Source organism: Anomaloglossus baeobatrachus, chromosome 3, assembly GCF_048569485.1.
Source record: "Anomaloglossus baeobatrachus isolate aAnoBae1 chromosome 3, aAnoBae1.hap1, whole genome shotgun sequence".
In the NCBI taxonomy this organism is placed as follows: domain Eukaryota; kingdom Metazoa; phylum Chordata; class Amphibia; order Anura; family Aromobatidae; genus Anomaloglossus; species Anomaloglossus baeobatrachus.
Window position 1 is genome coordinate 266,411,987 of NC_134355.1, and position 21,071 is coordinate 266,433,057.

General features: G+C 42.2%; 1 protein-coding gene across 1 annotated transcript in view; it reads right to left on the minus strand.

The window, feature by feature from the left end:
* The window catches only part of ECT2L (epithelial cell transforming 2 like), a 94,751-nt gene extending 79,183 nt beyond the window's left edge, over window positions 1–15,568 (minus strand). Inside the window, exons 1-4 of the mRNA XM_075338244.1 lie at window positions 15,386–15,568; window positions 13,588–13,700; window positions 6,269–6,431; window positions 4,748–5,000 (exon numbers count right to left, since the gene is read on the minus strand). Coding sequence (XP_075194359.1) covers window positions 4,748–5,000; window positions 6,269–6,431; window positions 13,588–13,700; window positions 15,386–15,568 — 712 coding nt within the window. The remainder of the gene's footprint in view (window positions 1–4,747; window positions 5,001–6,268; window positions 6,432–13,587; window positions 13,701–15,385) is intronic.
* Between the last annotated feature and the right edge of the window lie 5,503 nt (window positions 15,569–21,071).

The window sequence follows — 21,071 nt, forward strand, 5'->3', positions numbered from 1 at the left end:
AGAAAGGCTTAAATATAAGCCCTCTCCCAAAAATAAGCCCTAGTCCCGGATCAATAATGAAGTGTCCGTGCAGCTAAAAAAGATACAGATACTGCAGGACACTTCATTATAGACAGCGGCACCCGGCAATCACACTCACCAGACGCCGAGCAGCAGGACCTGCAGTGATCACACACCCGCACACATCAGCTCTCTCACACACACACACACACACACACACAATCAGATCTCACACACACCAGATCTCACACACAAACATCGGATCGCACACACAGTCAGATCACACACATAATCAGATCGCACACACAAACAAACATCGGCTCACACGCAAACAACAAATCACACACACACACACACACAATCGGATCGCACACACATCGGATCGCATACACACTCACCTCATCCAGTGACACCGATCTCTTCTCGCCGGGAGAATCCTGAGAGGCAGTGCGGTGCAGCGCAACGAACAAGACCTGCGGCCGGACACGTGACTTGCTCTCATTCTCTGCTGCCGTAAGTGCTGGATGTGATGTGATGTGATGTGTGTGTCTGCAATCGGCTGTGTGTGTCTGCGATCGGCTGTGTTTTTCTGCGATCGGCTGTGTGTGTCTGCGTTCGCATGTGTGTATCTGTGATCGGCTGTGTGTGCCTGTGATCGGATGTGTGTATCTGTGATGGCTGTGCGTGCCTGCGATCTGCTGTGTGTATCTGTGATCGGATGTGTGTATCTGTGATGGCTGTGCGTGCCTGCGATCTGCTGTGTGTGATCTGCTGTGTATATCTGCGATCGGATGTGTGTATCTGCGATCGGCTGTGTGTATCTGTGATCGGCTGTGTGTATCTGTGATCGGCTGTGTGTATCTGTGATCGGCTGTGTGTATCTGTGATCGGCTGTGTGTATCTGTGATCGGCTGTGTGTATCTGTGATCGGCTGTGTGTGCCTGCGATCGGCTGTGTGTGCCTGCGATCTGCTGTGTGTGATCTGCTGTGTATATCTGCGATCTGCTGTGTGTGATCTGCTGTGTATATCTGTGATCTGCTGTGTGTGTGTGTGTGAGATCTGCTGTGTGTGAGATCTGCTGTGTGTGTCTGGGATCTTCTGTGTGTGTCAGCTAGCAGCAGGGTAGGACGGCGTGCAGCACCGACCGGAGATCACAGGAGGACCTGGGAACCACGCAGACGTCCTGGTCTGGTGAGTATGAGTCTCCTGGGAAGTGGGGGGTCTGCTTTTTTGGGTGATAAACTTACCCCCAACCGTGTTTCTCCAAGAATAAGACCTCCTCCAAAAATAAGCCCTAGTGCTTTTTTGGGGGGCAAAAAAAAATATAAGACAGTGTCTTATTTTTGGAAAAACACGGTATTAAAGTGTAAAAATAAATAAATCATTTGGCGTAGGGTCCCCCATAGTATGATATCCAGCACAGATAAAGCATACGGCTACAGGCACAGCCCCCAGCCATGTGCTTATCTTGGCTGTGTATCAAAATAGGATGCGGCTTTTTCTGTAATTAATTAAATAAATAATTTAAAAAACCGAGTGCGGACCTTTTCCCCCACAATTTTGATATGCAGCCATGATAAAGCTCGACAGCTGTGGGGCTGGTATTCTCAGGCTGGGGAGACCCATGGTTATTGAGCAACCCCCAGCTTAAAAATAGCAGCCTGCAGCCGCCCAAGATTGCCACATACATTAGATCCTGGGCGTTTAACTCCTCTGAACTGCTGTCAATGGTGACAGAGGTATCTATCTGCTCATTGAGGGAGGGAGTTCCCTCTCTACTTCGATTGGCATAACACGGTTGTGATCGCATCATGCTGATCAACACCATGGTGACCCTGAACCGTATAATGGTTATGGGGTCACCCATGTAAGGTGGCCTGTGAGGTCCTGGCTTGAGCAGGACCTCACACACCTCTTACATGTGTGTGAGTCACTGAAAATAAATAAATAAATAAATAAATAAATATATATATATATATATATATATATATATATATATATATATATATATATATATATATATATATTTTATTTTTTTTAAATATCACAAAATAAAAAAATAAAGATATTTACATAAAGCCAAAAAGTACATATTTGGTATCGTCATGTTCAGAATGACTCGCTCTATATAACCTCATACCGCCGAATTTTTTTTTTTAATAAAACACGATGAAAAGGTGACATGTAAATAAAAATGGTAACACCGAAAACATCATCTTGTACTGCAAAAAATAAGCTGCATTCAGCTCCATCCGATGAAAGATAAAAAAAAGCTATAGCTGTTAGAATACAGCAATGCAAAAGCAATTCATTTTTTCTTTAAAATTGCTTTTATTGTATAAAAGCTGCAAAACAAAAAAACAATATAAATGTGGTATTGCTATAATCATACTGATCTGAAAAATAAACCTGGCTTATTAATTGTATCACAGAGGGAACAGCATAAGAAAAAAAACACAAAGAACAAAATGCTGATTTATGTTCATTCTGCCTCTCAAAAACAGGAATAAAAAGTGATCAAAAATGTTATGTGCCGAAAATGGTAACACTAAAAATGTCAACTCATCCCACAAAAAACAAGCCCTCACATGAGCCGTCTGCAGAAATACAGCTCTTAAAACATAGCCTTTCCAAAACTTTTTTTGTAAAAAATAATACGGCTTTTAGTGTGTGATAGTAGCCAAACATAAAAAAATAATATAAATCTGGTATCACTGTAATTGCACAGACATAAAGAAGAACACCATCTAATCACTTATAGAGCATAGAGAATGAAGTAAATAATAAATAAAAGCAATTACCTGCTGTTGTTTTGTCCATTCTTTCTTCCAAAGATCACAGTAAGGCTTGGCTCACATTTATCCTGCGCTCTAAGCTGAGCACTTACATCTGGGTTTCCGTGTAAACATCTGAAATTCAGATTGAACCTCTGATGGAAGATTCCCTATAATGTAGCAGAGGGAGTTACCCTGGACTCAATCTGTGCTATGATCCATCAGTGTCCATCTTTTCAGTGGTTCATAAAAGCATGGTTAACCACAGTTTTTTGCGCTTCTAAAAAGCACACTGCCGAAAAGAGGCCAGACAGACTGCAGAGTTACTCTGCTGCCTCATAGTGAATGGATCCCTGAAAGTTTCATCTGTATCCCGTCATTCAGAAATTTAGATGGAAACCACGATGAAAGTGTTCAGTGTAGCCCATGGGATAAATGTGATATAAAGTTTCATGTTAAAGGTGCTCAAGAAAAGTTTCAACTGAATCCACACAAAATAAAAAAAAAAACAAGTCCCAATTCAGTTCTGTCATTAGTTAATAGAAATAAAGCGCGCTTCCACATTACTGGTAGCACAGAAGCTCTAGAAAAGCACTATGGCTACCTCCCCCCCCCCCCCCAAAAAAAAAAAAAAAAGAAATCCAGCAAAATCTGTGCTCCCAAATTTAAATACCCCCTCTTTTTCAGTCCCCTTAGATGAAGTTATTGAGAGGTGTATTTTGTAAGACGGGGACATTTATGGGGGATTCTGCTGTACTGGCAGACAAGGACTCTGTCAAAGTGACATGGCACCTGCAAACTATTCCACCAAAATCTGCAATGTAATATGGCGCTCCTTCCCTTCTGAACTTGGTACTGTGCCTAAAAAGTAGTTTTCCGCCTCATATAGGGTATTGGCGTACTCAGAATAAATTGCATAACAAATTGTGTAATTTGTTTTCTCACATTATCCCCTTTGAAAATTAAACCGTTGGGCCAAATTAACATTTTTATTGAAAAAAACATGGTAATTTTCATTTACTCAGCCAAATGATATACAATTCTGTGAACTGCCTGAAAGTTAAAAATGCTCACTTATTCCCTGGATGAAATCATCTGCAGATATAATTTCCAAAATAGGGTCACTTGTAGGGGTATCTGCTGTTTTGGCACTCTAAGGTGTAATTGGTGCCCACAATGTATTCCAACAAAATATGCACTCAAAGTCAGACAGTGCTCCTTCATTCTAAGCGCAGCTGCATGGCGAAGATGGAGTATCAGCGAATTTAGGTGAAATTGTGTTACAAATTGAGGGGTTAACGTTTACCTATTACCTTTGGAAAACCAAAGACTTGCTGCCAATATAACATTTTAGTAGTAATTGTTTTTTCCCCAAGACACGCGGTTTTAAAATTCTGTGAGGTTCTGTGGGTTCAATCTACTGTACTCACAACACCCCTATATGACTTTCTTATTAGTATAGTTTACAAAATGGGGTCACTTGTGGGGGATTATTTATTTTCTGCCACTGTAAAAACTGTGCTAATGTGACATGGCGTCATCAAACTATTTCAGCCAAAATTGCCATATAAAAGTCAAAGAGCGCTCCTTCTTTTCAGACTTTACACTATAACCAAAAAGTTTTATCCAGTGACTTATAGGGACATCACTGTGTCCAAGGAAGTTGTGTAACAAATTGAGGCTGTCCTCTGTCTCCTATTACTTCTTGTGAGAATAAAGCGGTTAAAAAAGTAGCATTTTCACTGAAAAGACATAGCCAAAAAGAAACGAGTAAAGCCAGCAGTAATGCTGCATCAGGAAAACCTCCATGGGTGTTTTCATGAAGCGGCTTCATAAAGAAAAATGCTATGTGCACATACCCTAATAAATACATGTTACAAATAATTCGGTGAAAATATGAAATCGGCAGAAATAAAATATATCACTAGTGACTACTCAACATGTATTACTCAATTATATAAAGGTGGCTCACGTTTTTCGAGTGCTAGCCTTTCTCGAAGCATATTGCGTAGCCATTTCTCCTTCAGTTTCTCTTCACGCTCCTCTCTAGACTCCTTGGTCTCATTCAATGTGCCATATGTTTTAGAAGCTTCCCTTGGTGTCAGATAATCCAGACTACAAGCACATGAAATATAATGTCTCTTCCATGCACCATACTCATTGTCTGCTGGAGTATATGGCAAAAACCAACCAAACTTAGTGCATTTTGGCATCCATAGGCAATCCTGAGAAAATAACGAAGATCTTCTGTATGAAGACATAATTCTTATATCTTAGATAGGTAGCAAATATTTACAGTATAGATTGGTTTCTATAGAGTATGGATTTATAAACCTTCAATGGAAGCGGTCACCATGAAAATGCAGTTCAATCTGGGGGTATCGTGTTCTAAAGCAAGGGGAGCAGAGTAGGCTGATAAATATTTTTTCAGAAAAGATTCAGTATAACCCATGGTGTTATAATTTAATCTTCTGCTCTTTCTTGGATTTTTGGTCAAGTGGGCGGTCCTTTCAGTGACAGACAGCTGTCTTTCTATAAGTGTGCATACAGATATAACTGTCAATCACTGATGGGGTTGCCTTCTGGATTTAAAAACCTTACAAAGAGCAGAGGTTTAAAGGTCCACTACTTAGACAAACACTTCTCATTCCACATGTTTGCCCAGTTAAAATAAAAAAGCTTATATTATATGCACCTCCCGTGTCGTGCGGCATAACAATCTGACCTGAGCCCTGGGTAAGCAAGTGCCAGCACCACTGAAATGGTGCTGACACGGAAGAGGAGTATAACCTTCTGTATTTTAATGGGGGTAAACGTATGGAATGAGAAGGGGGTGTCCACATACTGGACAACACCTTTAAATTATTAAAACAAAAGCTTTACTAAATCTTTTCTCTAAAAACTATATATCAATCTACTCAGATCCCCCTGCTTTATAGAACAGTACCTGCAGGTTACAATGCATTTCCATAATGACAGGTTTCCTTTAAAATAAATTTACACCTTTATCATCCTCTTTTTTTTCCTCTAACATTCTGTACTAATTTTCTAATATATCTACACCAGAACTTTGCTTTTTTCATAAAGAACATCAAACTATTAGATCAATATAAATGTTAAAGGGATTTCCAGACAAAACCCCACTGCTGGGACCCACTAAATCAGGAAATTTTTAAAATTTTCTCCATTCATTCCCTGGAAAAAGTCAAACACTACTCTCAGCAACTCCATATCGAATGTATGGGACGGTGGTCGAGCATGCACACTTATACTACATTCTAAGTTCCTCATTCTAATGATCCGCATGGGACTCTGTGGTTGAACTCCCACGATCAACAAGTTATAACCTATCCTGTGGAATACTTGTTTTCATCAGACAATTATATTATTGGTAACATGCTGGCATATCGCTGCCGCCATTGGATGGAGCTAACTGCATTCTGTCATCCAGAGAGAGCATAGTAATAAAAAAAAAAATTATGTCACCCCATACCTGTTCAGAGAGGAACTTCCAGTGCCAACAAACTTGGGCTGCGGAACACAAGTCATGAGGATTGAGGAAAGATAGAATGTACAGGGAAAGAATCCTGGGTATGACTGTGGTAAAATCTACCTTGGTAACCGGAACCTCTTCAGAAAACCAGCCCTGTATAAATCTGAGACAAGGAATATGCCATAGGTTAGAAGCTGCATTCACAATCATACAGTGACTATGTCACTGGTCTTCAAAAAAAAAATAACAATACTTTCTGCCATGGACTTTAAGAACAGTTTTTAGACTAATTTGAGGGTGCTGAATTCAAATCTGATCTTATAATTTCTCTATCACATCACATTTTCGCGCTATAGGTATATATCCCATTTTCATGAATTCCATGAAAAATATAAGTAGTGTATCAAAAGTGCCGGTTTATACGGTTCACTAAGGTAAATTTAGTTTTCATTTAGTCTCCCAATAAATGTGAGAATATCTTTGTTTTCTTTGAACATGCATAATTCCCATTTGTTATGATAAGTAAACAAACAGTTTTCAACGTACACAACAGTCGTGTGCATGTACCGTTTTATTTTGTTGAAATTTTCAATGAATTTTGATATTTATGGTTTTTAGCCTGCTGTTTTTCTGTTTTTTTGTTTGTAAATAAATACCTAAGGTGTGTGTGGGAAGGGGGGGACAGAAATTCAATGAACAACTCAGGTAGCTAACAACTTTTATCTTGTATTTCTCTGCAGGATGTTTTGCTGATCTAACAATGGTCTCTATATCTCGCAGAAGACAGTTCTCAAATGATCCAAATATTTTTTGTTACATCTGTGGAAACTTTACTGTGAAGACTCAGAGGTGCAACATTACTGACTTTGTTAAGAGGGTGTATTTTGCGTACTTCAAAGTAAAACTTGGAGACCAAGACAAGCATTGGGCTCCTCACAAAATGTGCAAAACCTGTATTGAGAGCTTGAGATCATGGTCTCAAGGAAAGAATGCTAAACTTCAGTTTGGAGTTCCTATGGTTTGGAGAGAACCAAACAATCATTTAGAAGACTGCTATTTCTGCCTTGTCGATGTAAAAGGTTTCAATAAGAAAAACAAGCAATATTTGCAATACCAGAGTATCCCTTCAGCTATTCGACCAGTTGCCCATAGTGAAGACATACCTGTTCCAAAATTTACTGCGCTTCCAGAAAACGTTGGCACAGATCTCTCCTCACATTGTTATACTGATGAAGAAGACAGTCCAGATATTTTTCAGCCATGTGATGAAGATTGTGACAAACCAATTCTGTTTACTCAGTCTGCTTTGAATGATCTGGTTAGATATCTTTATCTATACTCACAGCAGAAAAGAGGGCAACCAGTCCAGTTAGCCCAGGCCAACACATCTATGCACAAACAGGATGCAGGCAAACCTCTATATTAAATTTTTGGGGGAGTTTTTATCTTCTCTTTTTGTTGCTATTTTTGATAGGTAGGGACCTGCAAGCATGAGGAACCGTGATGAGGATTGCAGGCTTATGTACATTGGCCAATTTACTAACTAATACCTCATATAAATTTGATATATTTTTTGCACTTTTTTTATACGGGGTGCAGCCGGGCCTCTTAATACAGGCCGTGCATAGTGGAGTCTCTGTCCCTTGTGTGTTGCAGTGAGTAGTGTCCAGGTAACCTGCCTAATCTAATAGTAAGGGCTTGGTAATAGGTTGCTGGCTGGACACCATGCGCATACAAGTGTGGACAGCGCCCTATGCGTGCCACTAGTGTGCAATTTACCTTGCACCTGTGAAGTGTCCATCAAGGTGAGAGGTTTGTCTGCATTCTGTTTGTGCATAGATGTGGTGGCCTGGGCTAACTGGACTGGATGCCCTCTTTTCTGCTGTGAGTATATTAAATTTTTGGGGGACTTTTTATCTCCTCTTTTTGTTGCTATTTTTGAGAGATCTTTATCTACCAAAAGAGTCTGCTGAACTATTGGCTTCAAGACTACAAGAGAATCGAATGTTGAAACTCGGAACAAGTGTCTCATTTTATCGTAACAGGGAAGCAGAACTGCGTAAGTACTTCCATTCAGATGGCCAGCTTGTCTATTATACTGATGTTGAAGGGCTACTTCTCTTTATGGGGCTTCCAGCATATGATTCAAGGGATTGGAGGCTTTTTATTGATAGTTCCAAAAGAAGTTTAAAATGTGTTCTGTTAATCAATGGAAATAAGTATGGCTCTGTACCAATAGGTCATTCTGTAAAACTTAAAGAAGAATATAAAAACATCAAGATTGTTCTAGAGAGGTTGCAATATAATGTTCATGGGTGGTTAATTTGTGTTGATTTGAAAATGGTAATTTTCTTTTTGGTCTGCAAGGAGGGTACACAAAACACCCTTGTTTTCTGTGCTACTGGGACAGTAGAGCTACAGCAGAGCATTGGGTGAAAACTGAATGGCCTCAGCGACAGAGTTTGGCATCTGGCGATAAGAATGTCATCCATTGCTTATGTAGACACTATACCAAGCCTTAAGCTTGGCATATAACACCCAATTTCACTTGCAATGCAGAATAAATCAACTGGAACCAGTGGTATGGCTAATTCTCTAAAGCATCTCAGGAGCTACAACACCAGGCCGCATGTTGCTCATGCTACTGGGAGCAGCCTGTGTGGCCTAAACATTGTACCATGACCTGTAGAGCCTCTGGACTTGTCTTTCAATGAACACAGCTGGCATGTCATTGGTCAGCTCTTGCAAACAGAGCTGCAACAGCAGATGTTGAGGACTTGCATGCCCAAGTGCATTTCTTTTGCAGAACATTCCTCAGATAACCATTAATAACCTCATTGATATTATTCTGACATTCCATAGGCTTGTACTGTAAAAGCGAATATCCGAATATCCGCAACCTTTCTAACCTTATACCCATTCACCCAGTCGCGGCTTCCCCAGTCTCTCTAACAGGAGGTCTATAGAATTCTCTGCCTGCAACAAACCTTCATACATCCATGATCTCTTCATCATTAAAAACTTTCATTGCTTGGCATCACCGAAACCTGGCTCACCCCTTTTGACACAGCCTCTCCAGCTGCACTTTCATATGCTAGACTCCATCTCTTTCACACCCCTGCCGCAACAACAAGCATGGTGTAGGAGTTGGATTTCCCCTGATGGATAATAATTGCTACCTTCCATTACTCTCACTTTGAGGTGCACTCTGTCCGTATCTACTCCCACTGTAACCTCCAACTGGCTGTCATACACCGCCAGCCTACACCTTTTTTGACCACCTGGCTACTTCATTTCCTTTCTGCTGATATCCCCACTATCTTTATGGGTGACTTCAACATCCCCATTGACACTTCCCAATCAGCTGTCTCTAAGTTTCTAACACTTACTTCCTCCTTTGGCCTCACTCAATGGTCTTCTGCAGCCACTCACAAAAATTTGCCACACAGTGGAACTCATCGTCACCCACCTCTGTTCCTATCTAACCTCTCTAACTCACCTCTCCCCCCTATTTGACCAAAACCTACTCACATTCTCTTCCCTTTTCTGTCCAAGTGCACAATCCCCACTCCACAAACTTACACACTCTCGCAGAAATCTCTAACACCTTGATTTACTCTCTGAGTCCCTTCTCCCTACATGATGCAGATGCTGCTACCGCCTAATATAACACCTCAATAGCTGTAGCTCTCGAATCGCCAGCGCCTCAAACATAACAAAACTCGCCCAATCAACAGGCACCAACTTGACTAAAGAACTGAGTTTCCAGGGCTGCTGAGTGAAGATGGAAGAGATCCCATTCCAACGAGCACTTCATCACATACAGATGGGACAGCATGGGGTGGCTCAGTGGTTAGTACTGCAGTCTTGCAGTGTTAGAGAGCTTAGCTGAAATCCCAACAAGAACAAAATCTGCAAGGAGTTTGTATGTTTTCACTGTATTTGTGTGTGTGTTTCCTCCCGGTACTTCGGTTTCCTCCCACACTCTAAAGACATACTGATAAGAATTTTAGATTGTGTGCCCCAATGGGGACAGTGATAATCACATCTGTAAAGTGCTTGTGGAACTAATAGCACTATATAAGTGAGTAAAATAAATAAATACAAACAGTCCTTCACCAACTTCAAGTCCACACTCACTGCTGCAAAACAAACCTACTTCTCATCTCTCATATCCTCCCTGTCTCACAACCCTAAATAGCCATTTAACACTTTCAATTCTCTCTTCTGTCCCCCAGCAGCTCCTCTCATCTCAGCTGAAGACTTTGCTTCATTTTTGAAGCAGAAGATTAACAATATAAGAGAAAGCTTTGGCCTACAGTCCCCACAGCCTTTCCTTATAACCACTCAGCCGATTTCCTTCAAAACCAGCTTTTCTGCCATTATACACAAACTTTTATCTCTACTGTCCAGATTACATCTCAAGTTCTGTGCACTTGACCCAATCCAGTCCCACCTCATACCAAACCTCGCCTCAGTTTTCCACCCAACTCTAACCCATCTCGTCAACCTATCACTAACAACTCGTTTCTTCCCCTCATGCTTCAAACATGCCTCGATCACATCCATTCTTAAAAAACACTCCCTTGACCCACCATCGCCGCATACGACTTTTCCCCAATGCCTCCAAACTACTGCAACAGCACATCCATCTACAATTGTCCTCCCACCTTTCCTCCTGCTCCCTCTTTGACCAGTTACAATCTGGCTTCAAACCTCATCATTCAACTAAAACTGCCCTAACTAAAGTCCCCAATGACCTACTAACTGCCAAAGCCAAGCGACACTACTCTGGCCTCCTCCTCCTGGACCTGTCCTCTGCCTTTTGATACAGTGGAACACTCCCTCTTATTACAGATTTTCCCATCTCTTGACTTCGTAGACTTGGCCCTATCTTGGATCACTTCATACCTAACATACCAGACATTCACCGTCTCCCACTCACACACCACCTTCTCATCTCAACCTCTATCTGTTGGTGTCCCCCAAGGTTCAGTTCTAGAATCCCTGCTCTTCTTCACCTACACCTTTGGCCTGGGATAGCTTAGAGTGTCATACAGCTGTCAGCATTATCTCTACGCTGATGATACCCAGATCTACCTCTCTGGTCCTGATATCACATTACTAAGCAGAATTCCACACTGTCTTTTCCATGATTTCATTAGTGATTTTAATCTTGCATAAACATTTAACATTTTTCTGTACATTTTGCATTTTGTCCCAAATTCTGCTTTGACAGGCGCACCCTTGACGAACCTTCTGATATGTCGAAAGTCAGACATTAGCTAAGTGGTCATCGGATGCTGAAGGGGCATTTCTATTTCAGAAATTAAAGCTAGCGCTCTCTAGACGGCCAGTAATGGTAGCAATCAACTTCACAAAATAATTCATAATCCAGATGGATGTGTCAGACGTTGGGATGGGTGCCGTCATGTCACAGGAGTTAAACAGGGAGATGCATCCAGTCATCTACCTAAGTAGGAAGTTGTCCTCCTGTGAGTGGAACTACTCTATTATAGAGAAACATGGTTTCGCCATCAAGTGGGCACTGGAAGCCTTAAGATGTTTCCCTACTGGGCCAGAAGTTCAAGCTAGTCTCTGACGTTTCAACACTGAGATAGTTGTGGGAGAAAAAAAAGGGAAAAAAGCCTCGGTGACACCGTGGTTTCCGACTGTTCAAGGTTTTAGCTTTCAGGTCAAGCATAGGCCCATTAAACAACATGGGATTGCGGTTGCCCTATCAAGGGTACATTTTTGACAGAAGGTGACAAGCTCATCTGCTTTTGGTAGGGAGTTGGTATGTAAGATGGCTGCTGGACAGTTTCTGGATGGGAGGTATCTGTACCAGAGGTAGCAAGCTTCTGTGATTTAGGACCCAGAGAAGCAGGATCCAGCACATACTGCGCTTATAACTCTGAATAATGGGCCTGGATTTTGGGTCTAGGTTTTAGAAACAGCCACTAGAGCTTGATAGGACTGGCCATTCCCTTAACTCCAGTTCCAGTATTTGGAACAAGCTATAAAAGGAAGTTTACCTGTCTCATTTGGTGTCTGGGACGGGAGGTGAAAACACCGCTATTACTTGTGTCTATGTGTGACATGTGAGAGACCTCTTGGAATTGGATGCCTTAACAGGACTTGGACTCCTTTACAGAACTTGAGAGAGACAGCATATAGGCAGGCCGCTTTAATTGTGTCTTTAGTACTGGTGTGTACACTGGTTAAGCATGCTGTGCATCGCATATAGGCAGGTCACCTGAATTTGTGTTACTTTTCTGTTGCTACTTGTGCAGTCTGTGTGCAATTAACATAGAGCCTAGTGCGCTCATTAATACTCAGCTTTACTTTAATCTGCTGTTGTCCATCTTGCTCTCTGGGCTCTTATCAGCTATTTTACATCCATAGCACGGTGGACCCCGGGTTGTTCACTCCTTTCTTCCTAAGCCATCAACCCTGTAACACCTATTATCTACAAAAAGTGCTCTAACCCCTTCTACCCAGAGACAGATCGCTTATAGCCCTATTACTCAGGGACAGCTGTAGTTTATCCCTAGTATCCAGGAACAGCACTCTTAGCTCTACTAAGTAGGGTTAGCGATACTGCCCAGGGATAGCTCTCTTAGCCCTACTTCCCAGGGACAGCTCTCTTAGCCCTACTACCCAAGGACAGCTCTCTTAGCCCTACTACCCAGGGACAGCTCTCTTAGCCCTACTACCCAGGGACAGCGTCCTTAGCCTTAATAACCAATAACAGCTCTCTTAGACCTACTATCTACTCAAACCGCTCTAAGCCCTACTACCCAGGGACAGCTCTTGTATACCACCTAGTCAATTTGTCCATGCTTGTACCATGTATCTGCATAAACCCTTACAATTACAAGAGGCCCGTTGAATGCAACAATAATGCCGATGAGACCCTTGGTGAAAAGTACTTTGACACCCCTGCTCTACAGAATCCTTTAGCAGATGAAACAGGATGACGTGGTATATTGCTCAGTGGTCTATCAGTATTTAGGGTACTTTAAGGGAGTGCATACGCCATCCTTTCTAGGCAGGTCTACTCCAAAACCCACATGAAAAAGCATATAACAAACGCTAAAAAGAATAACTATACAGTATGCACTGCAATATGTTCAGGTCTTTTAAGCTTCTGCTAACCACTTCAGACTTTGAAAGATGCAAAGTGGTAAAAAGTACATGGATTTTGGCAAACCCTGTTCAGATGAACACCACAGTCTGAAAAATTCTGCAACAAACTTGTGATGTGTGAATACACCCTAAATGTACCCCATTATTATTGTACCCTTCTATTTCCTTACTTTAGCTGTGTCCTGCTACTCCTTGTTAAAATGGCATGTAGAAATTGTTTACGCTGTTTATCTGTCCATAGATCATACCAGTGCCCTACGAGATTTACTCTTTCTTGAAATAGCTGTAAAAAAATGCAGAAATGATTAAAAGCAATGTACAACTTCCCACTATTAAAATGTATCACAAAATAATGAAAATGTATGGTTATAAAACTCATGATCTAAAGCTAGAGTAGAGACTTTAAATATATAATGTGAGCTATTGCTTGGCTGTCCCTCTCCCGAGCAACATAGCCCTTAAAGATGGTAGAATGGGCATCCAATAGGGTCACACAGGTAAGATCAACCGATCCAATCAAGATTTACAAGCTAAATACATTGGGCTGCACTCACACATGGCTAAAAAGTAAAATGTCTTATTATTACAGGTCAGGGTTATTATTGTGAGGTGTGTGTGTGTCATGGCAATGGATCAGTAGTGAGAGAAGGGCGTGTGGGGGTACAATATGGAGTGGTTGCAGTGTGGGAGGGGCAGTATTAAGAGCTGGAGGGGAAATAGCTTGAAGTGCTGGGAGCAAGGCAGGACAGTATGAAGAGGTGTAATTACACAGTTTGGAGTGGTGGGAGCGTGGGGGGGGACAGTATGGAGAGGAAGGAACATGTGGAGACACTGAAGATGGGGAGGGAGGACAGTGTTGATGTCTCAGCTGTCTCTTTGCAGTATGAGACTAGTGACAGGTTCTGGGTTTGAATCTTTCGTTGTCATGTAAGACTCTTTATTAAATGTAGTTTCCTTTCCTTTGGAGAGCTACGGGTTAATGTCAGTTTCTCTTTGCCAGCAGCATTCTCATTACCTCTCCTCAGGTGCTTCTGGTTTGTGTCCACTCCCAGTCCCTATATATACCCTCGTCTCCCAGTAGAGGGTGTCGGTTATTGAGATCATTTGGAAGCTAGGCCTTGAGGTGGAAGAAGCCGGTGGCGCCCTTATCTCGAGTTGATGAGTAGGTTGCAGTCCTGGATTTGACTGCAGCCATGAGTTGAACTTTGTCATTTGTTGTTATCCCCCGCCTGTCTTTCCTTTCCCTGGTATTGTCTAGTGCAGTGGTGTGGCATAAAATATTGTGCACCTGTGGCCTAGCTGATCATTATTATGTACAGAGGTGTCGTTATCTGTGAGAAGAGCCATTGTTTGTCACACAGCTATATAATGTGTATGTGTGGCTTTACTCCATAACAGAAACAATTAGCAGCCATTCATCTGAAATGCTGGCATGAAACAATATGTATGGTCAGCCATAGCATGCCACCCTAGACCTATACAAACATACCTTCCATTTAACTGGTTGTCTTTTAAAATTAAACCATTGTTGTTTTTTCACCACTGGAGTGGTGCATAAAATCTAAGCCCCCATTCTTATACTCATCCTCTGGTGTTTTCCCCTTTTTTCGTTGTCGCTCTGGTCCTATGCCCAATTTTGTGATTGCAACTTCTGACTGGCCGGAAGTCAGAAGTTGCGTCACAAGCTCTCAATGCAAGTCTATGAGAGCCAGAACGAGGCTCTTATAGACTTGCATGAGTTGTGAGTTTTGGTGTGCTCCATGAAACATTGGAGTGACAGACACGTCACAAACTGGTCAAGGGTGACTATAAGAGTGGGGGCAAAGTACATAGATTTAACACACCACTCCAGAGGTGGAAAAACAAAAAACAAACACTGGAGTGGTGCTTTAACTGTCTTACTGATCATCTCATTCCTTATTGAGTGAGTTTATCTATGATTCCAGTTGTGATAAATATTCCAAATACCTGCTTGTTGGGAGACTTGCTTGCCTTTGGTGTCCAAGCACTAAATCTTGTATGAGTGCTCACGTTCTGATCTGGGTTAATCTTGTCTGTGATTGCCATCTGTGTTCCTCCACCTTGGAGGCCAAGACTTTCTAGTTGCCATCGCTTTACACTGTGTGGGCTGTATGTCCGAGGACTGGTCATACTTTCTACTATAGACAACTTCTGAAACGGTAAAGTGAAATTCTCTAACAGTACATGTGATAGCAGACATGCAAAATTAAAGCGGTTATTCACTACTTTGTTTTATTGCTAGCCCATCCTTAGCCATGAATATGTGATTGATGTGGGTTACCGGTGCCATGTGAATAGGGGGTGTATCTACAGTACCCAGCTATGATTGGTGTAGAAATGATGGAGCTGCTGTGTTCTGGCAGCATCCAAGAGCTTCCAACCACTGCCGGTAACAGCTGATCAGCGTGAGTGCCGGATGTCACCCCCTCACCTATCAGATATTGATGCCCAATCCCGAGGATAAGAAAATACTGGCCAACCTCTTTAACCCACTGGCCTAGTTTGGCTCTTCAAGACTGAGCATTTACAAATACTGAAAGCTACATTTCATGAAACAGAGGTTCGTTAATTGTATTTACAAAGCCAAATGAGGCCCTGTTTGTCATTTTTTTCAAAACGAGTTGTAATCTCTATTATCAATATTTTGTGCTATAAAGCCTAGAAAAGCTCCATTACATTACAGACAGACGTCCCAGCAGGACATGTCACCATCACACATGAGGGTTAATTCTATTTTCCACGGCTTGAGGTAAAGGGAAACAGGATTCCATAGGCCAAGAGGAATTGTTTTTTTATGACATTCTCTATGGGGAACCATTTTTTTTCCTTTTTTGGCAGTTTTTTTTTTTTTTAAAAAAAAAAAAGCTCATTATGCACTGAAAGAGTATGGCTACACATTGTATGTTCACACAGAGGACTTTTAGGTGTTTAACTACAATGGGTTTTACAATCAGAAATCACTTCCAGAAACGCTCCTATTTTGGGGGAGTTTTTTCTTAGGTGAAGAGGTTTTGAAAAGGTTTTTTCCTGACTTTTTTTGGGCAGCATTTTTATTGGCCTTGTTTGGAGCAGATTCCACACAGCCACATATCTTGAAAATTGAAAATATTAAAGGATCTCAGAAAATGGTGACACAATCTAAATTTTATTATTATTTTTTTCCTTTTATGTATTTATTTTTTCACAAATTTTGGATTTTTTTTCACCACTTATTTTTTTTCTTCAAGTGTACATGTTGGTATGTGCGTAATCGTACTGACTTAGAGAATCATTTTGTCTGTATAGTGAATATGGTAAAGAAAAATTTAAAAAAATTGTAGAAATGCACTTTGCTTTGCATTTCAGTGCATTTGGATTTTTTTTCCAGCTTTGCAGTGCATCATAATATTAAATTATTTGTGTCATTCAAAACTACAACTTGTCCTGCAAAAAAAGTCCTCGATACGGCTATGTGGACGAAAAAAGTTGTCTCTTAGAAGAAGAGGAGGAAAAAATAAAAAAACAAATTAAAAAAAGTCTTGTTATCAAGGGGTTACTGGAAATTTTTCAATGTGTTTTTGAAGAGGATTTTTGAGAGGATCTGCTCTTGAAAACTCAAACTTTGTGTGAACATAGCTGAGAAACCATGTGTGGCTTTCACACATTAAATTGACAAAAGCGGTTTAGCAGAATGACAGGCTTATGTTTTCCCATCTTTGTAAAATTTTTTTTTTTTTACAGAGTAATTTGAACAATCTTCAGAAAATTACCTATTTTTTAAATCAGCTTTTTGTGCCAAATGCAGTTTAAAAAAGTTAGGAAATTTTAATTTTTTACATAATATCTGTACTAAAGATAAAAAAAAATAGTTTTCACACTGGGTTTTTTTTTTAGTCTAACTTTCTGTTGGGTTGGGAAATAACACATGTACATAGCCACAATGGTCAATCACCAACCCTATATTTTCTGATAAGAAGCCTTGCTTTAAACTCTTCACTAAAAAGGTTGTCCACTACTTTTACATTGATGTCTTGTCCTTTGGATAGGTGATCAGTCTGATCGGCCAGGGTCTGACACACTGTACTCCCGCCGATCAGCTGTTCTTAGTCCCGGCAGCAGGCAGCCAGAAACGCTCAGCTCCAATGCTGCTCTGTCTTCTAAGGTCCTGTGTGCACTTGCCGTGGATTACCTGCGGTTTTGCTGCATGTTATGTTCATAACATCTCTGTAGTGATTCACCAGCAAAACCTATGGGGAAAAAATGCTGTGCGCACTATGCGGATTTTGACAGCCGCATGTTTTGCTGCGGGATTCCCGCAGCAAAAACAATTGCATGTCACTTCTTTTCCGCACGTCGCTGCGGGATTTCACTCCATTGACTGCCATGTAATCGTGAAATCCCGCAGGGAATAACGTATTTCGCGGTTTACCTGCGGTAATGTTCATCGCTGCCCTGCGGTTTGCAGGGAAGTGATGTCATTATGACAGGAAGAGTAAGCGGAGCAGAGTAAACACACACAAACATCACAGACATAGAACACACACATCGCACTCACACACATCACAGACACAAACATAGAACACACCCATATCGCACTCACACACAGACACATAGAATACACATAGAAAGCAAACAGACATATAGAAAGAAAAAAAAACCTGTGCTCCGCCGTATTTTTACTGTCCAGCCGAGGTAAGCACACAGCGGCGGCCCGGTATTCTCAGGCTGGGGAGGGCGAGGGCCAGGGTTAATGCCCCCCCCCCCCCCTCCCACAGCCGAGAATATCAGCCCACAGCTGCCCCGGGACTGTGGCATCCATTATGCGGCAGTACCGGAGTGTCCCCGACTCTTCCTATTGCCGTGATGTGGTGGCAATCAGGGTAATATAAGGAGTTAATGGCAGCTGACATGATCAACCCGTAAGTAAAGTGAAAACAAAACACACCAAAAAATCCTTTATTTTAAATAAAACACAAAAAAGCCCGTTTCACCTTTTTATTAACCCCCCGAAACACACAACTCCGGCGTAATCCACATCCTCCGATGCTTGCATCCAGCCGCGTCTGACACACAGCGCTGAATGCAGCTTCGCAACGAGACAGCAGAGGTAACCACAGGGCATTTCCCACGGCCGGTAATGTGAACACACATTACCGCTTGGGAGAAATGCAGCGTGTGCTCACAGGGACTCTATCTATCCTTCTATCTATTCTTCTGGCTATTTATCTGTCTGCTATCTATCTCAGAAGGAAATTACTTTTTTTTTTTTTTCTCAATGTGCTTTATTGCATTGAATGCATTAAAGCACACGTACCAACCCGTATGCGGCAAAACCGCGAACAATACCGCGGTAAAACCGCATGCGGTTTGCCGCGGTTTTTTTTATCGCGGGTGTGGTAATCTTTCAGACCCTGCGGAATTTTCTTAAGAAAACTCCATTTTCCAGTGCGCACAGGGCCTAATAGTGGCTGAGGCCGGATACTGCACATCTGTCTCCTATTGATCTGAATGGGAGGTGGATGTGCAGTACCCGGCCACTATCAGAAGACGGAGCAGCTCTGGAACTGAGCATTTCCAGCTGCTGCCACAGGGACTGAGAACAGCTGATCGGCGAGGATGCAGAGTGTCGGACCCCAGCCGATCAGACATTGATGACCTATCCTAAGGAGAAGCCATCAGTGTAAAAGTAGGTGATAATCTCTTTAAGAGGACAGGAAGGAGGAGTCTAAAATAGCCTCAGCGGCCAGTGTGAAAAGTGCAAGATATGAATTTTGTTTTATTTTAAATAATGATTGTGGTATGAAAAAGAAAAAAAAGTGTCAATTTAAAATTAATAATATATTCATTGTAAAAATCCTATTTACAGTATAGGCCATTTTCTGATATTAGCTTCCCATTAAGGCTATGTGTCCACGGTAGAATGTACCTGCGGATTTTTCTGCCTGAAAATCCGCGACTTTCCGCGGATTTTTTTTTTTTTTTTTTTCCCCATTCAAAACCAAAAATCCGTACCAAATCTGCACCAAACAATTGACATGCTGCAGATTTTTCCGGATCAAAATCCGCGGCAAATCCGCAGCGGAAAAATCCGCAGCATGGACACAGCATTTCCAAAATGCCATTGAAATGGCTTGGAAGTGCCGCGGCTGCAGATTTTCGGGAAATCCGCGGCAAATCCGCGGCAAAATCTGCGGTAAATCCGCAGCGTGGGCACATAGCCTTAAGCTGGTGTCACACACAACGACGACGTCGCTGCTACGTCACCATTTTCTGTGACGTTGCAGCGACGTCCCGTCGCTGTCGCTGTGTGTGACATCCAGCAACGACCTGGCCCCTGCTGTGAGGTCGCCGGTCGTTGCTGAATGTCCAGCTTCATTTTTTGGTTGTCACTCTCCCGCTGTGACACACACATCGCTGTGTGTGACAGCGAGAGAGCGACGAAATGAAGCGAGCAGGAGCCGGCACTGGCAGCTGCGGTAAGCTGTAACCAGCGTAAACATCGGGTAACCAAGGGAAGACCTTTCCCTGGTTACCCGATATTTACCTTCGTTACCAGCCTCCGCCCTTGCTGCCAGCGCCGGCTCCTGCACTATGACATGTGGCTGCAGTACGCATCGGGTAATTAACCCAATGTATACTGTAGCAAGGAGAGCAAGGAGCCAGCGCTAAGCAGTGCGCACGGCTCCCTGCTCTCTGCACTGTGACATGTAGCTGCAGCACACATCGGGTTAATTAACCCAATGTGTACTGTACCTAGGAGAGCAAGGAGCCAGCGCTAAGCGCGGCTCCCTGCTCTCTGCACATATAGCACAGCGACGTTATGATCGCTGCTTCTGCTGTGTTTGACAGCTAAGCAGCGATCATAACAGCGACTTACAAGGTCGCTGTTACGTCACCGAAAATGGTGACGTAACAGCGACGTCGCTGTCGCTTAGTGTGAACCCAGCTTAAGAGTCCTTTTACACTAGATAATTTTTTAGCAACTACTGTAGACAAGAAGTCGATAGAGCTCATTCACTTTCATTGACATGTACCAATCATCAGAAGGATTTGTTTACAAGTGGCGAAGCTGCAGATAGTGTGATCTTAACCCACACAAAAGGTCCTACAAAGGTGTTTACACAAACATAAAATCCAACAATTGTCTCAAAATGAAAAGGAAACAAGACAATAAAGGAAATGCTGACCTCTAAATTTAATAGAAAACTGTCCCTTTAAGGGAAATCTGTCACTCCATAATTACACTTCACAATAACTACATAGCCTTATACAAGAGAGCAATAATAAAAAGGCAGCACTAAAGCTGGGTTTACACACTGCAACATCGCAAAGGACATCGCTGTAACGTCACCGGTTTTGTGACGTTACAGCGACCTCCCCAGCGACATTGCAGTGTGTGAAACCTATCAGCGACCTGGCCCCTGCTGTGAAGTTGTGATCGCTACAAATCTTTCAGGACCATTCCTAGGTCCTTTGTTTCCCGCTGTGCAGCATGCATCGCTACAAAGTTTCAGTGTGTGAAGACTTTGCAGCGACTCCGCGGCTCTGTCTGTGTAGCGTCCTGATTAGCGGTCACCGGTGAAGGATTCACCGGTGACCGCTATTCCCCCGAGTGACTGAAGTGTCCCCCCCTCTCTCATACTCACCGATCCCC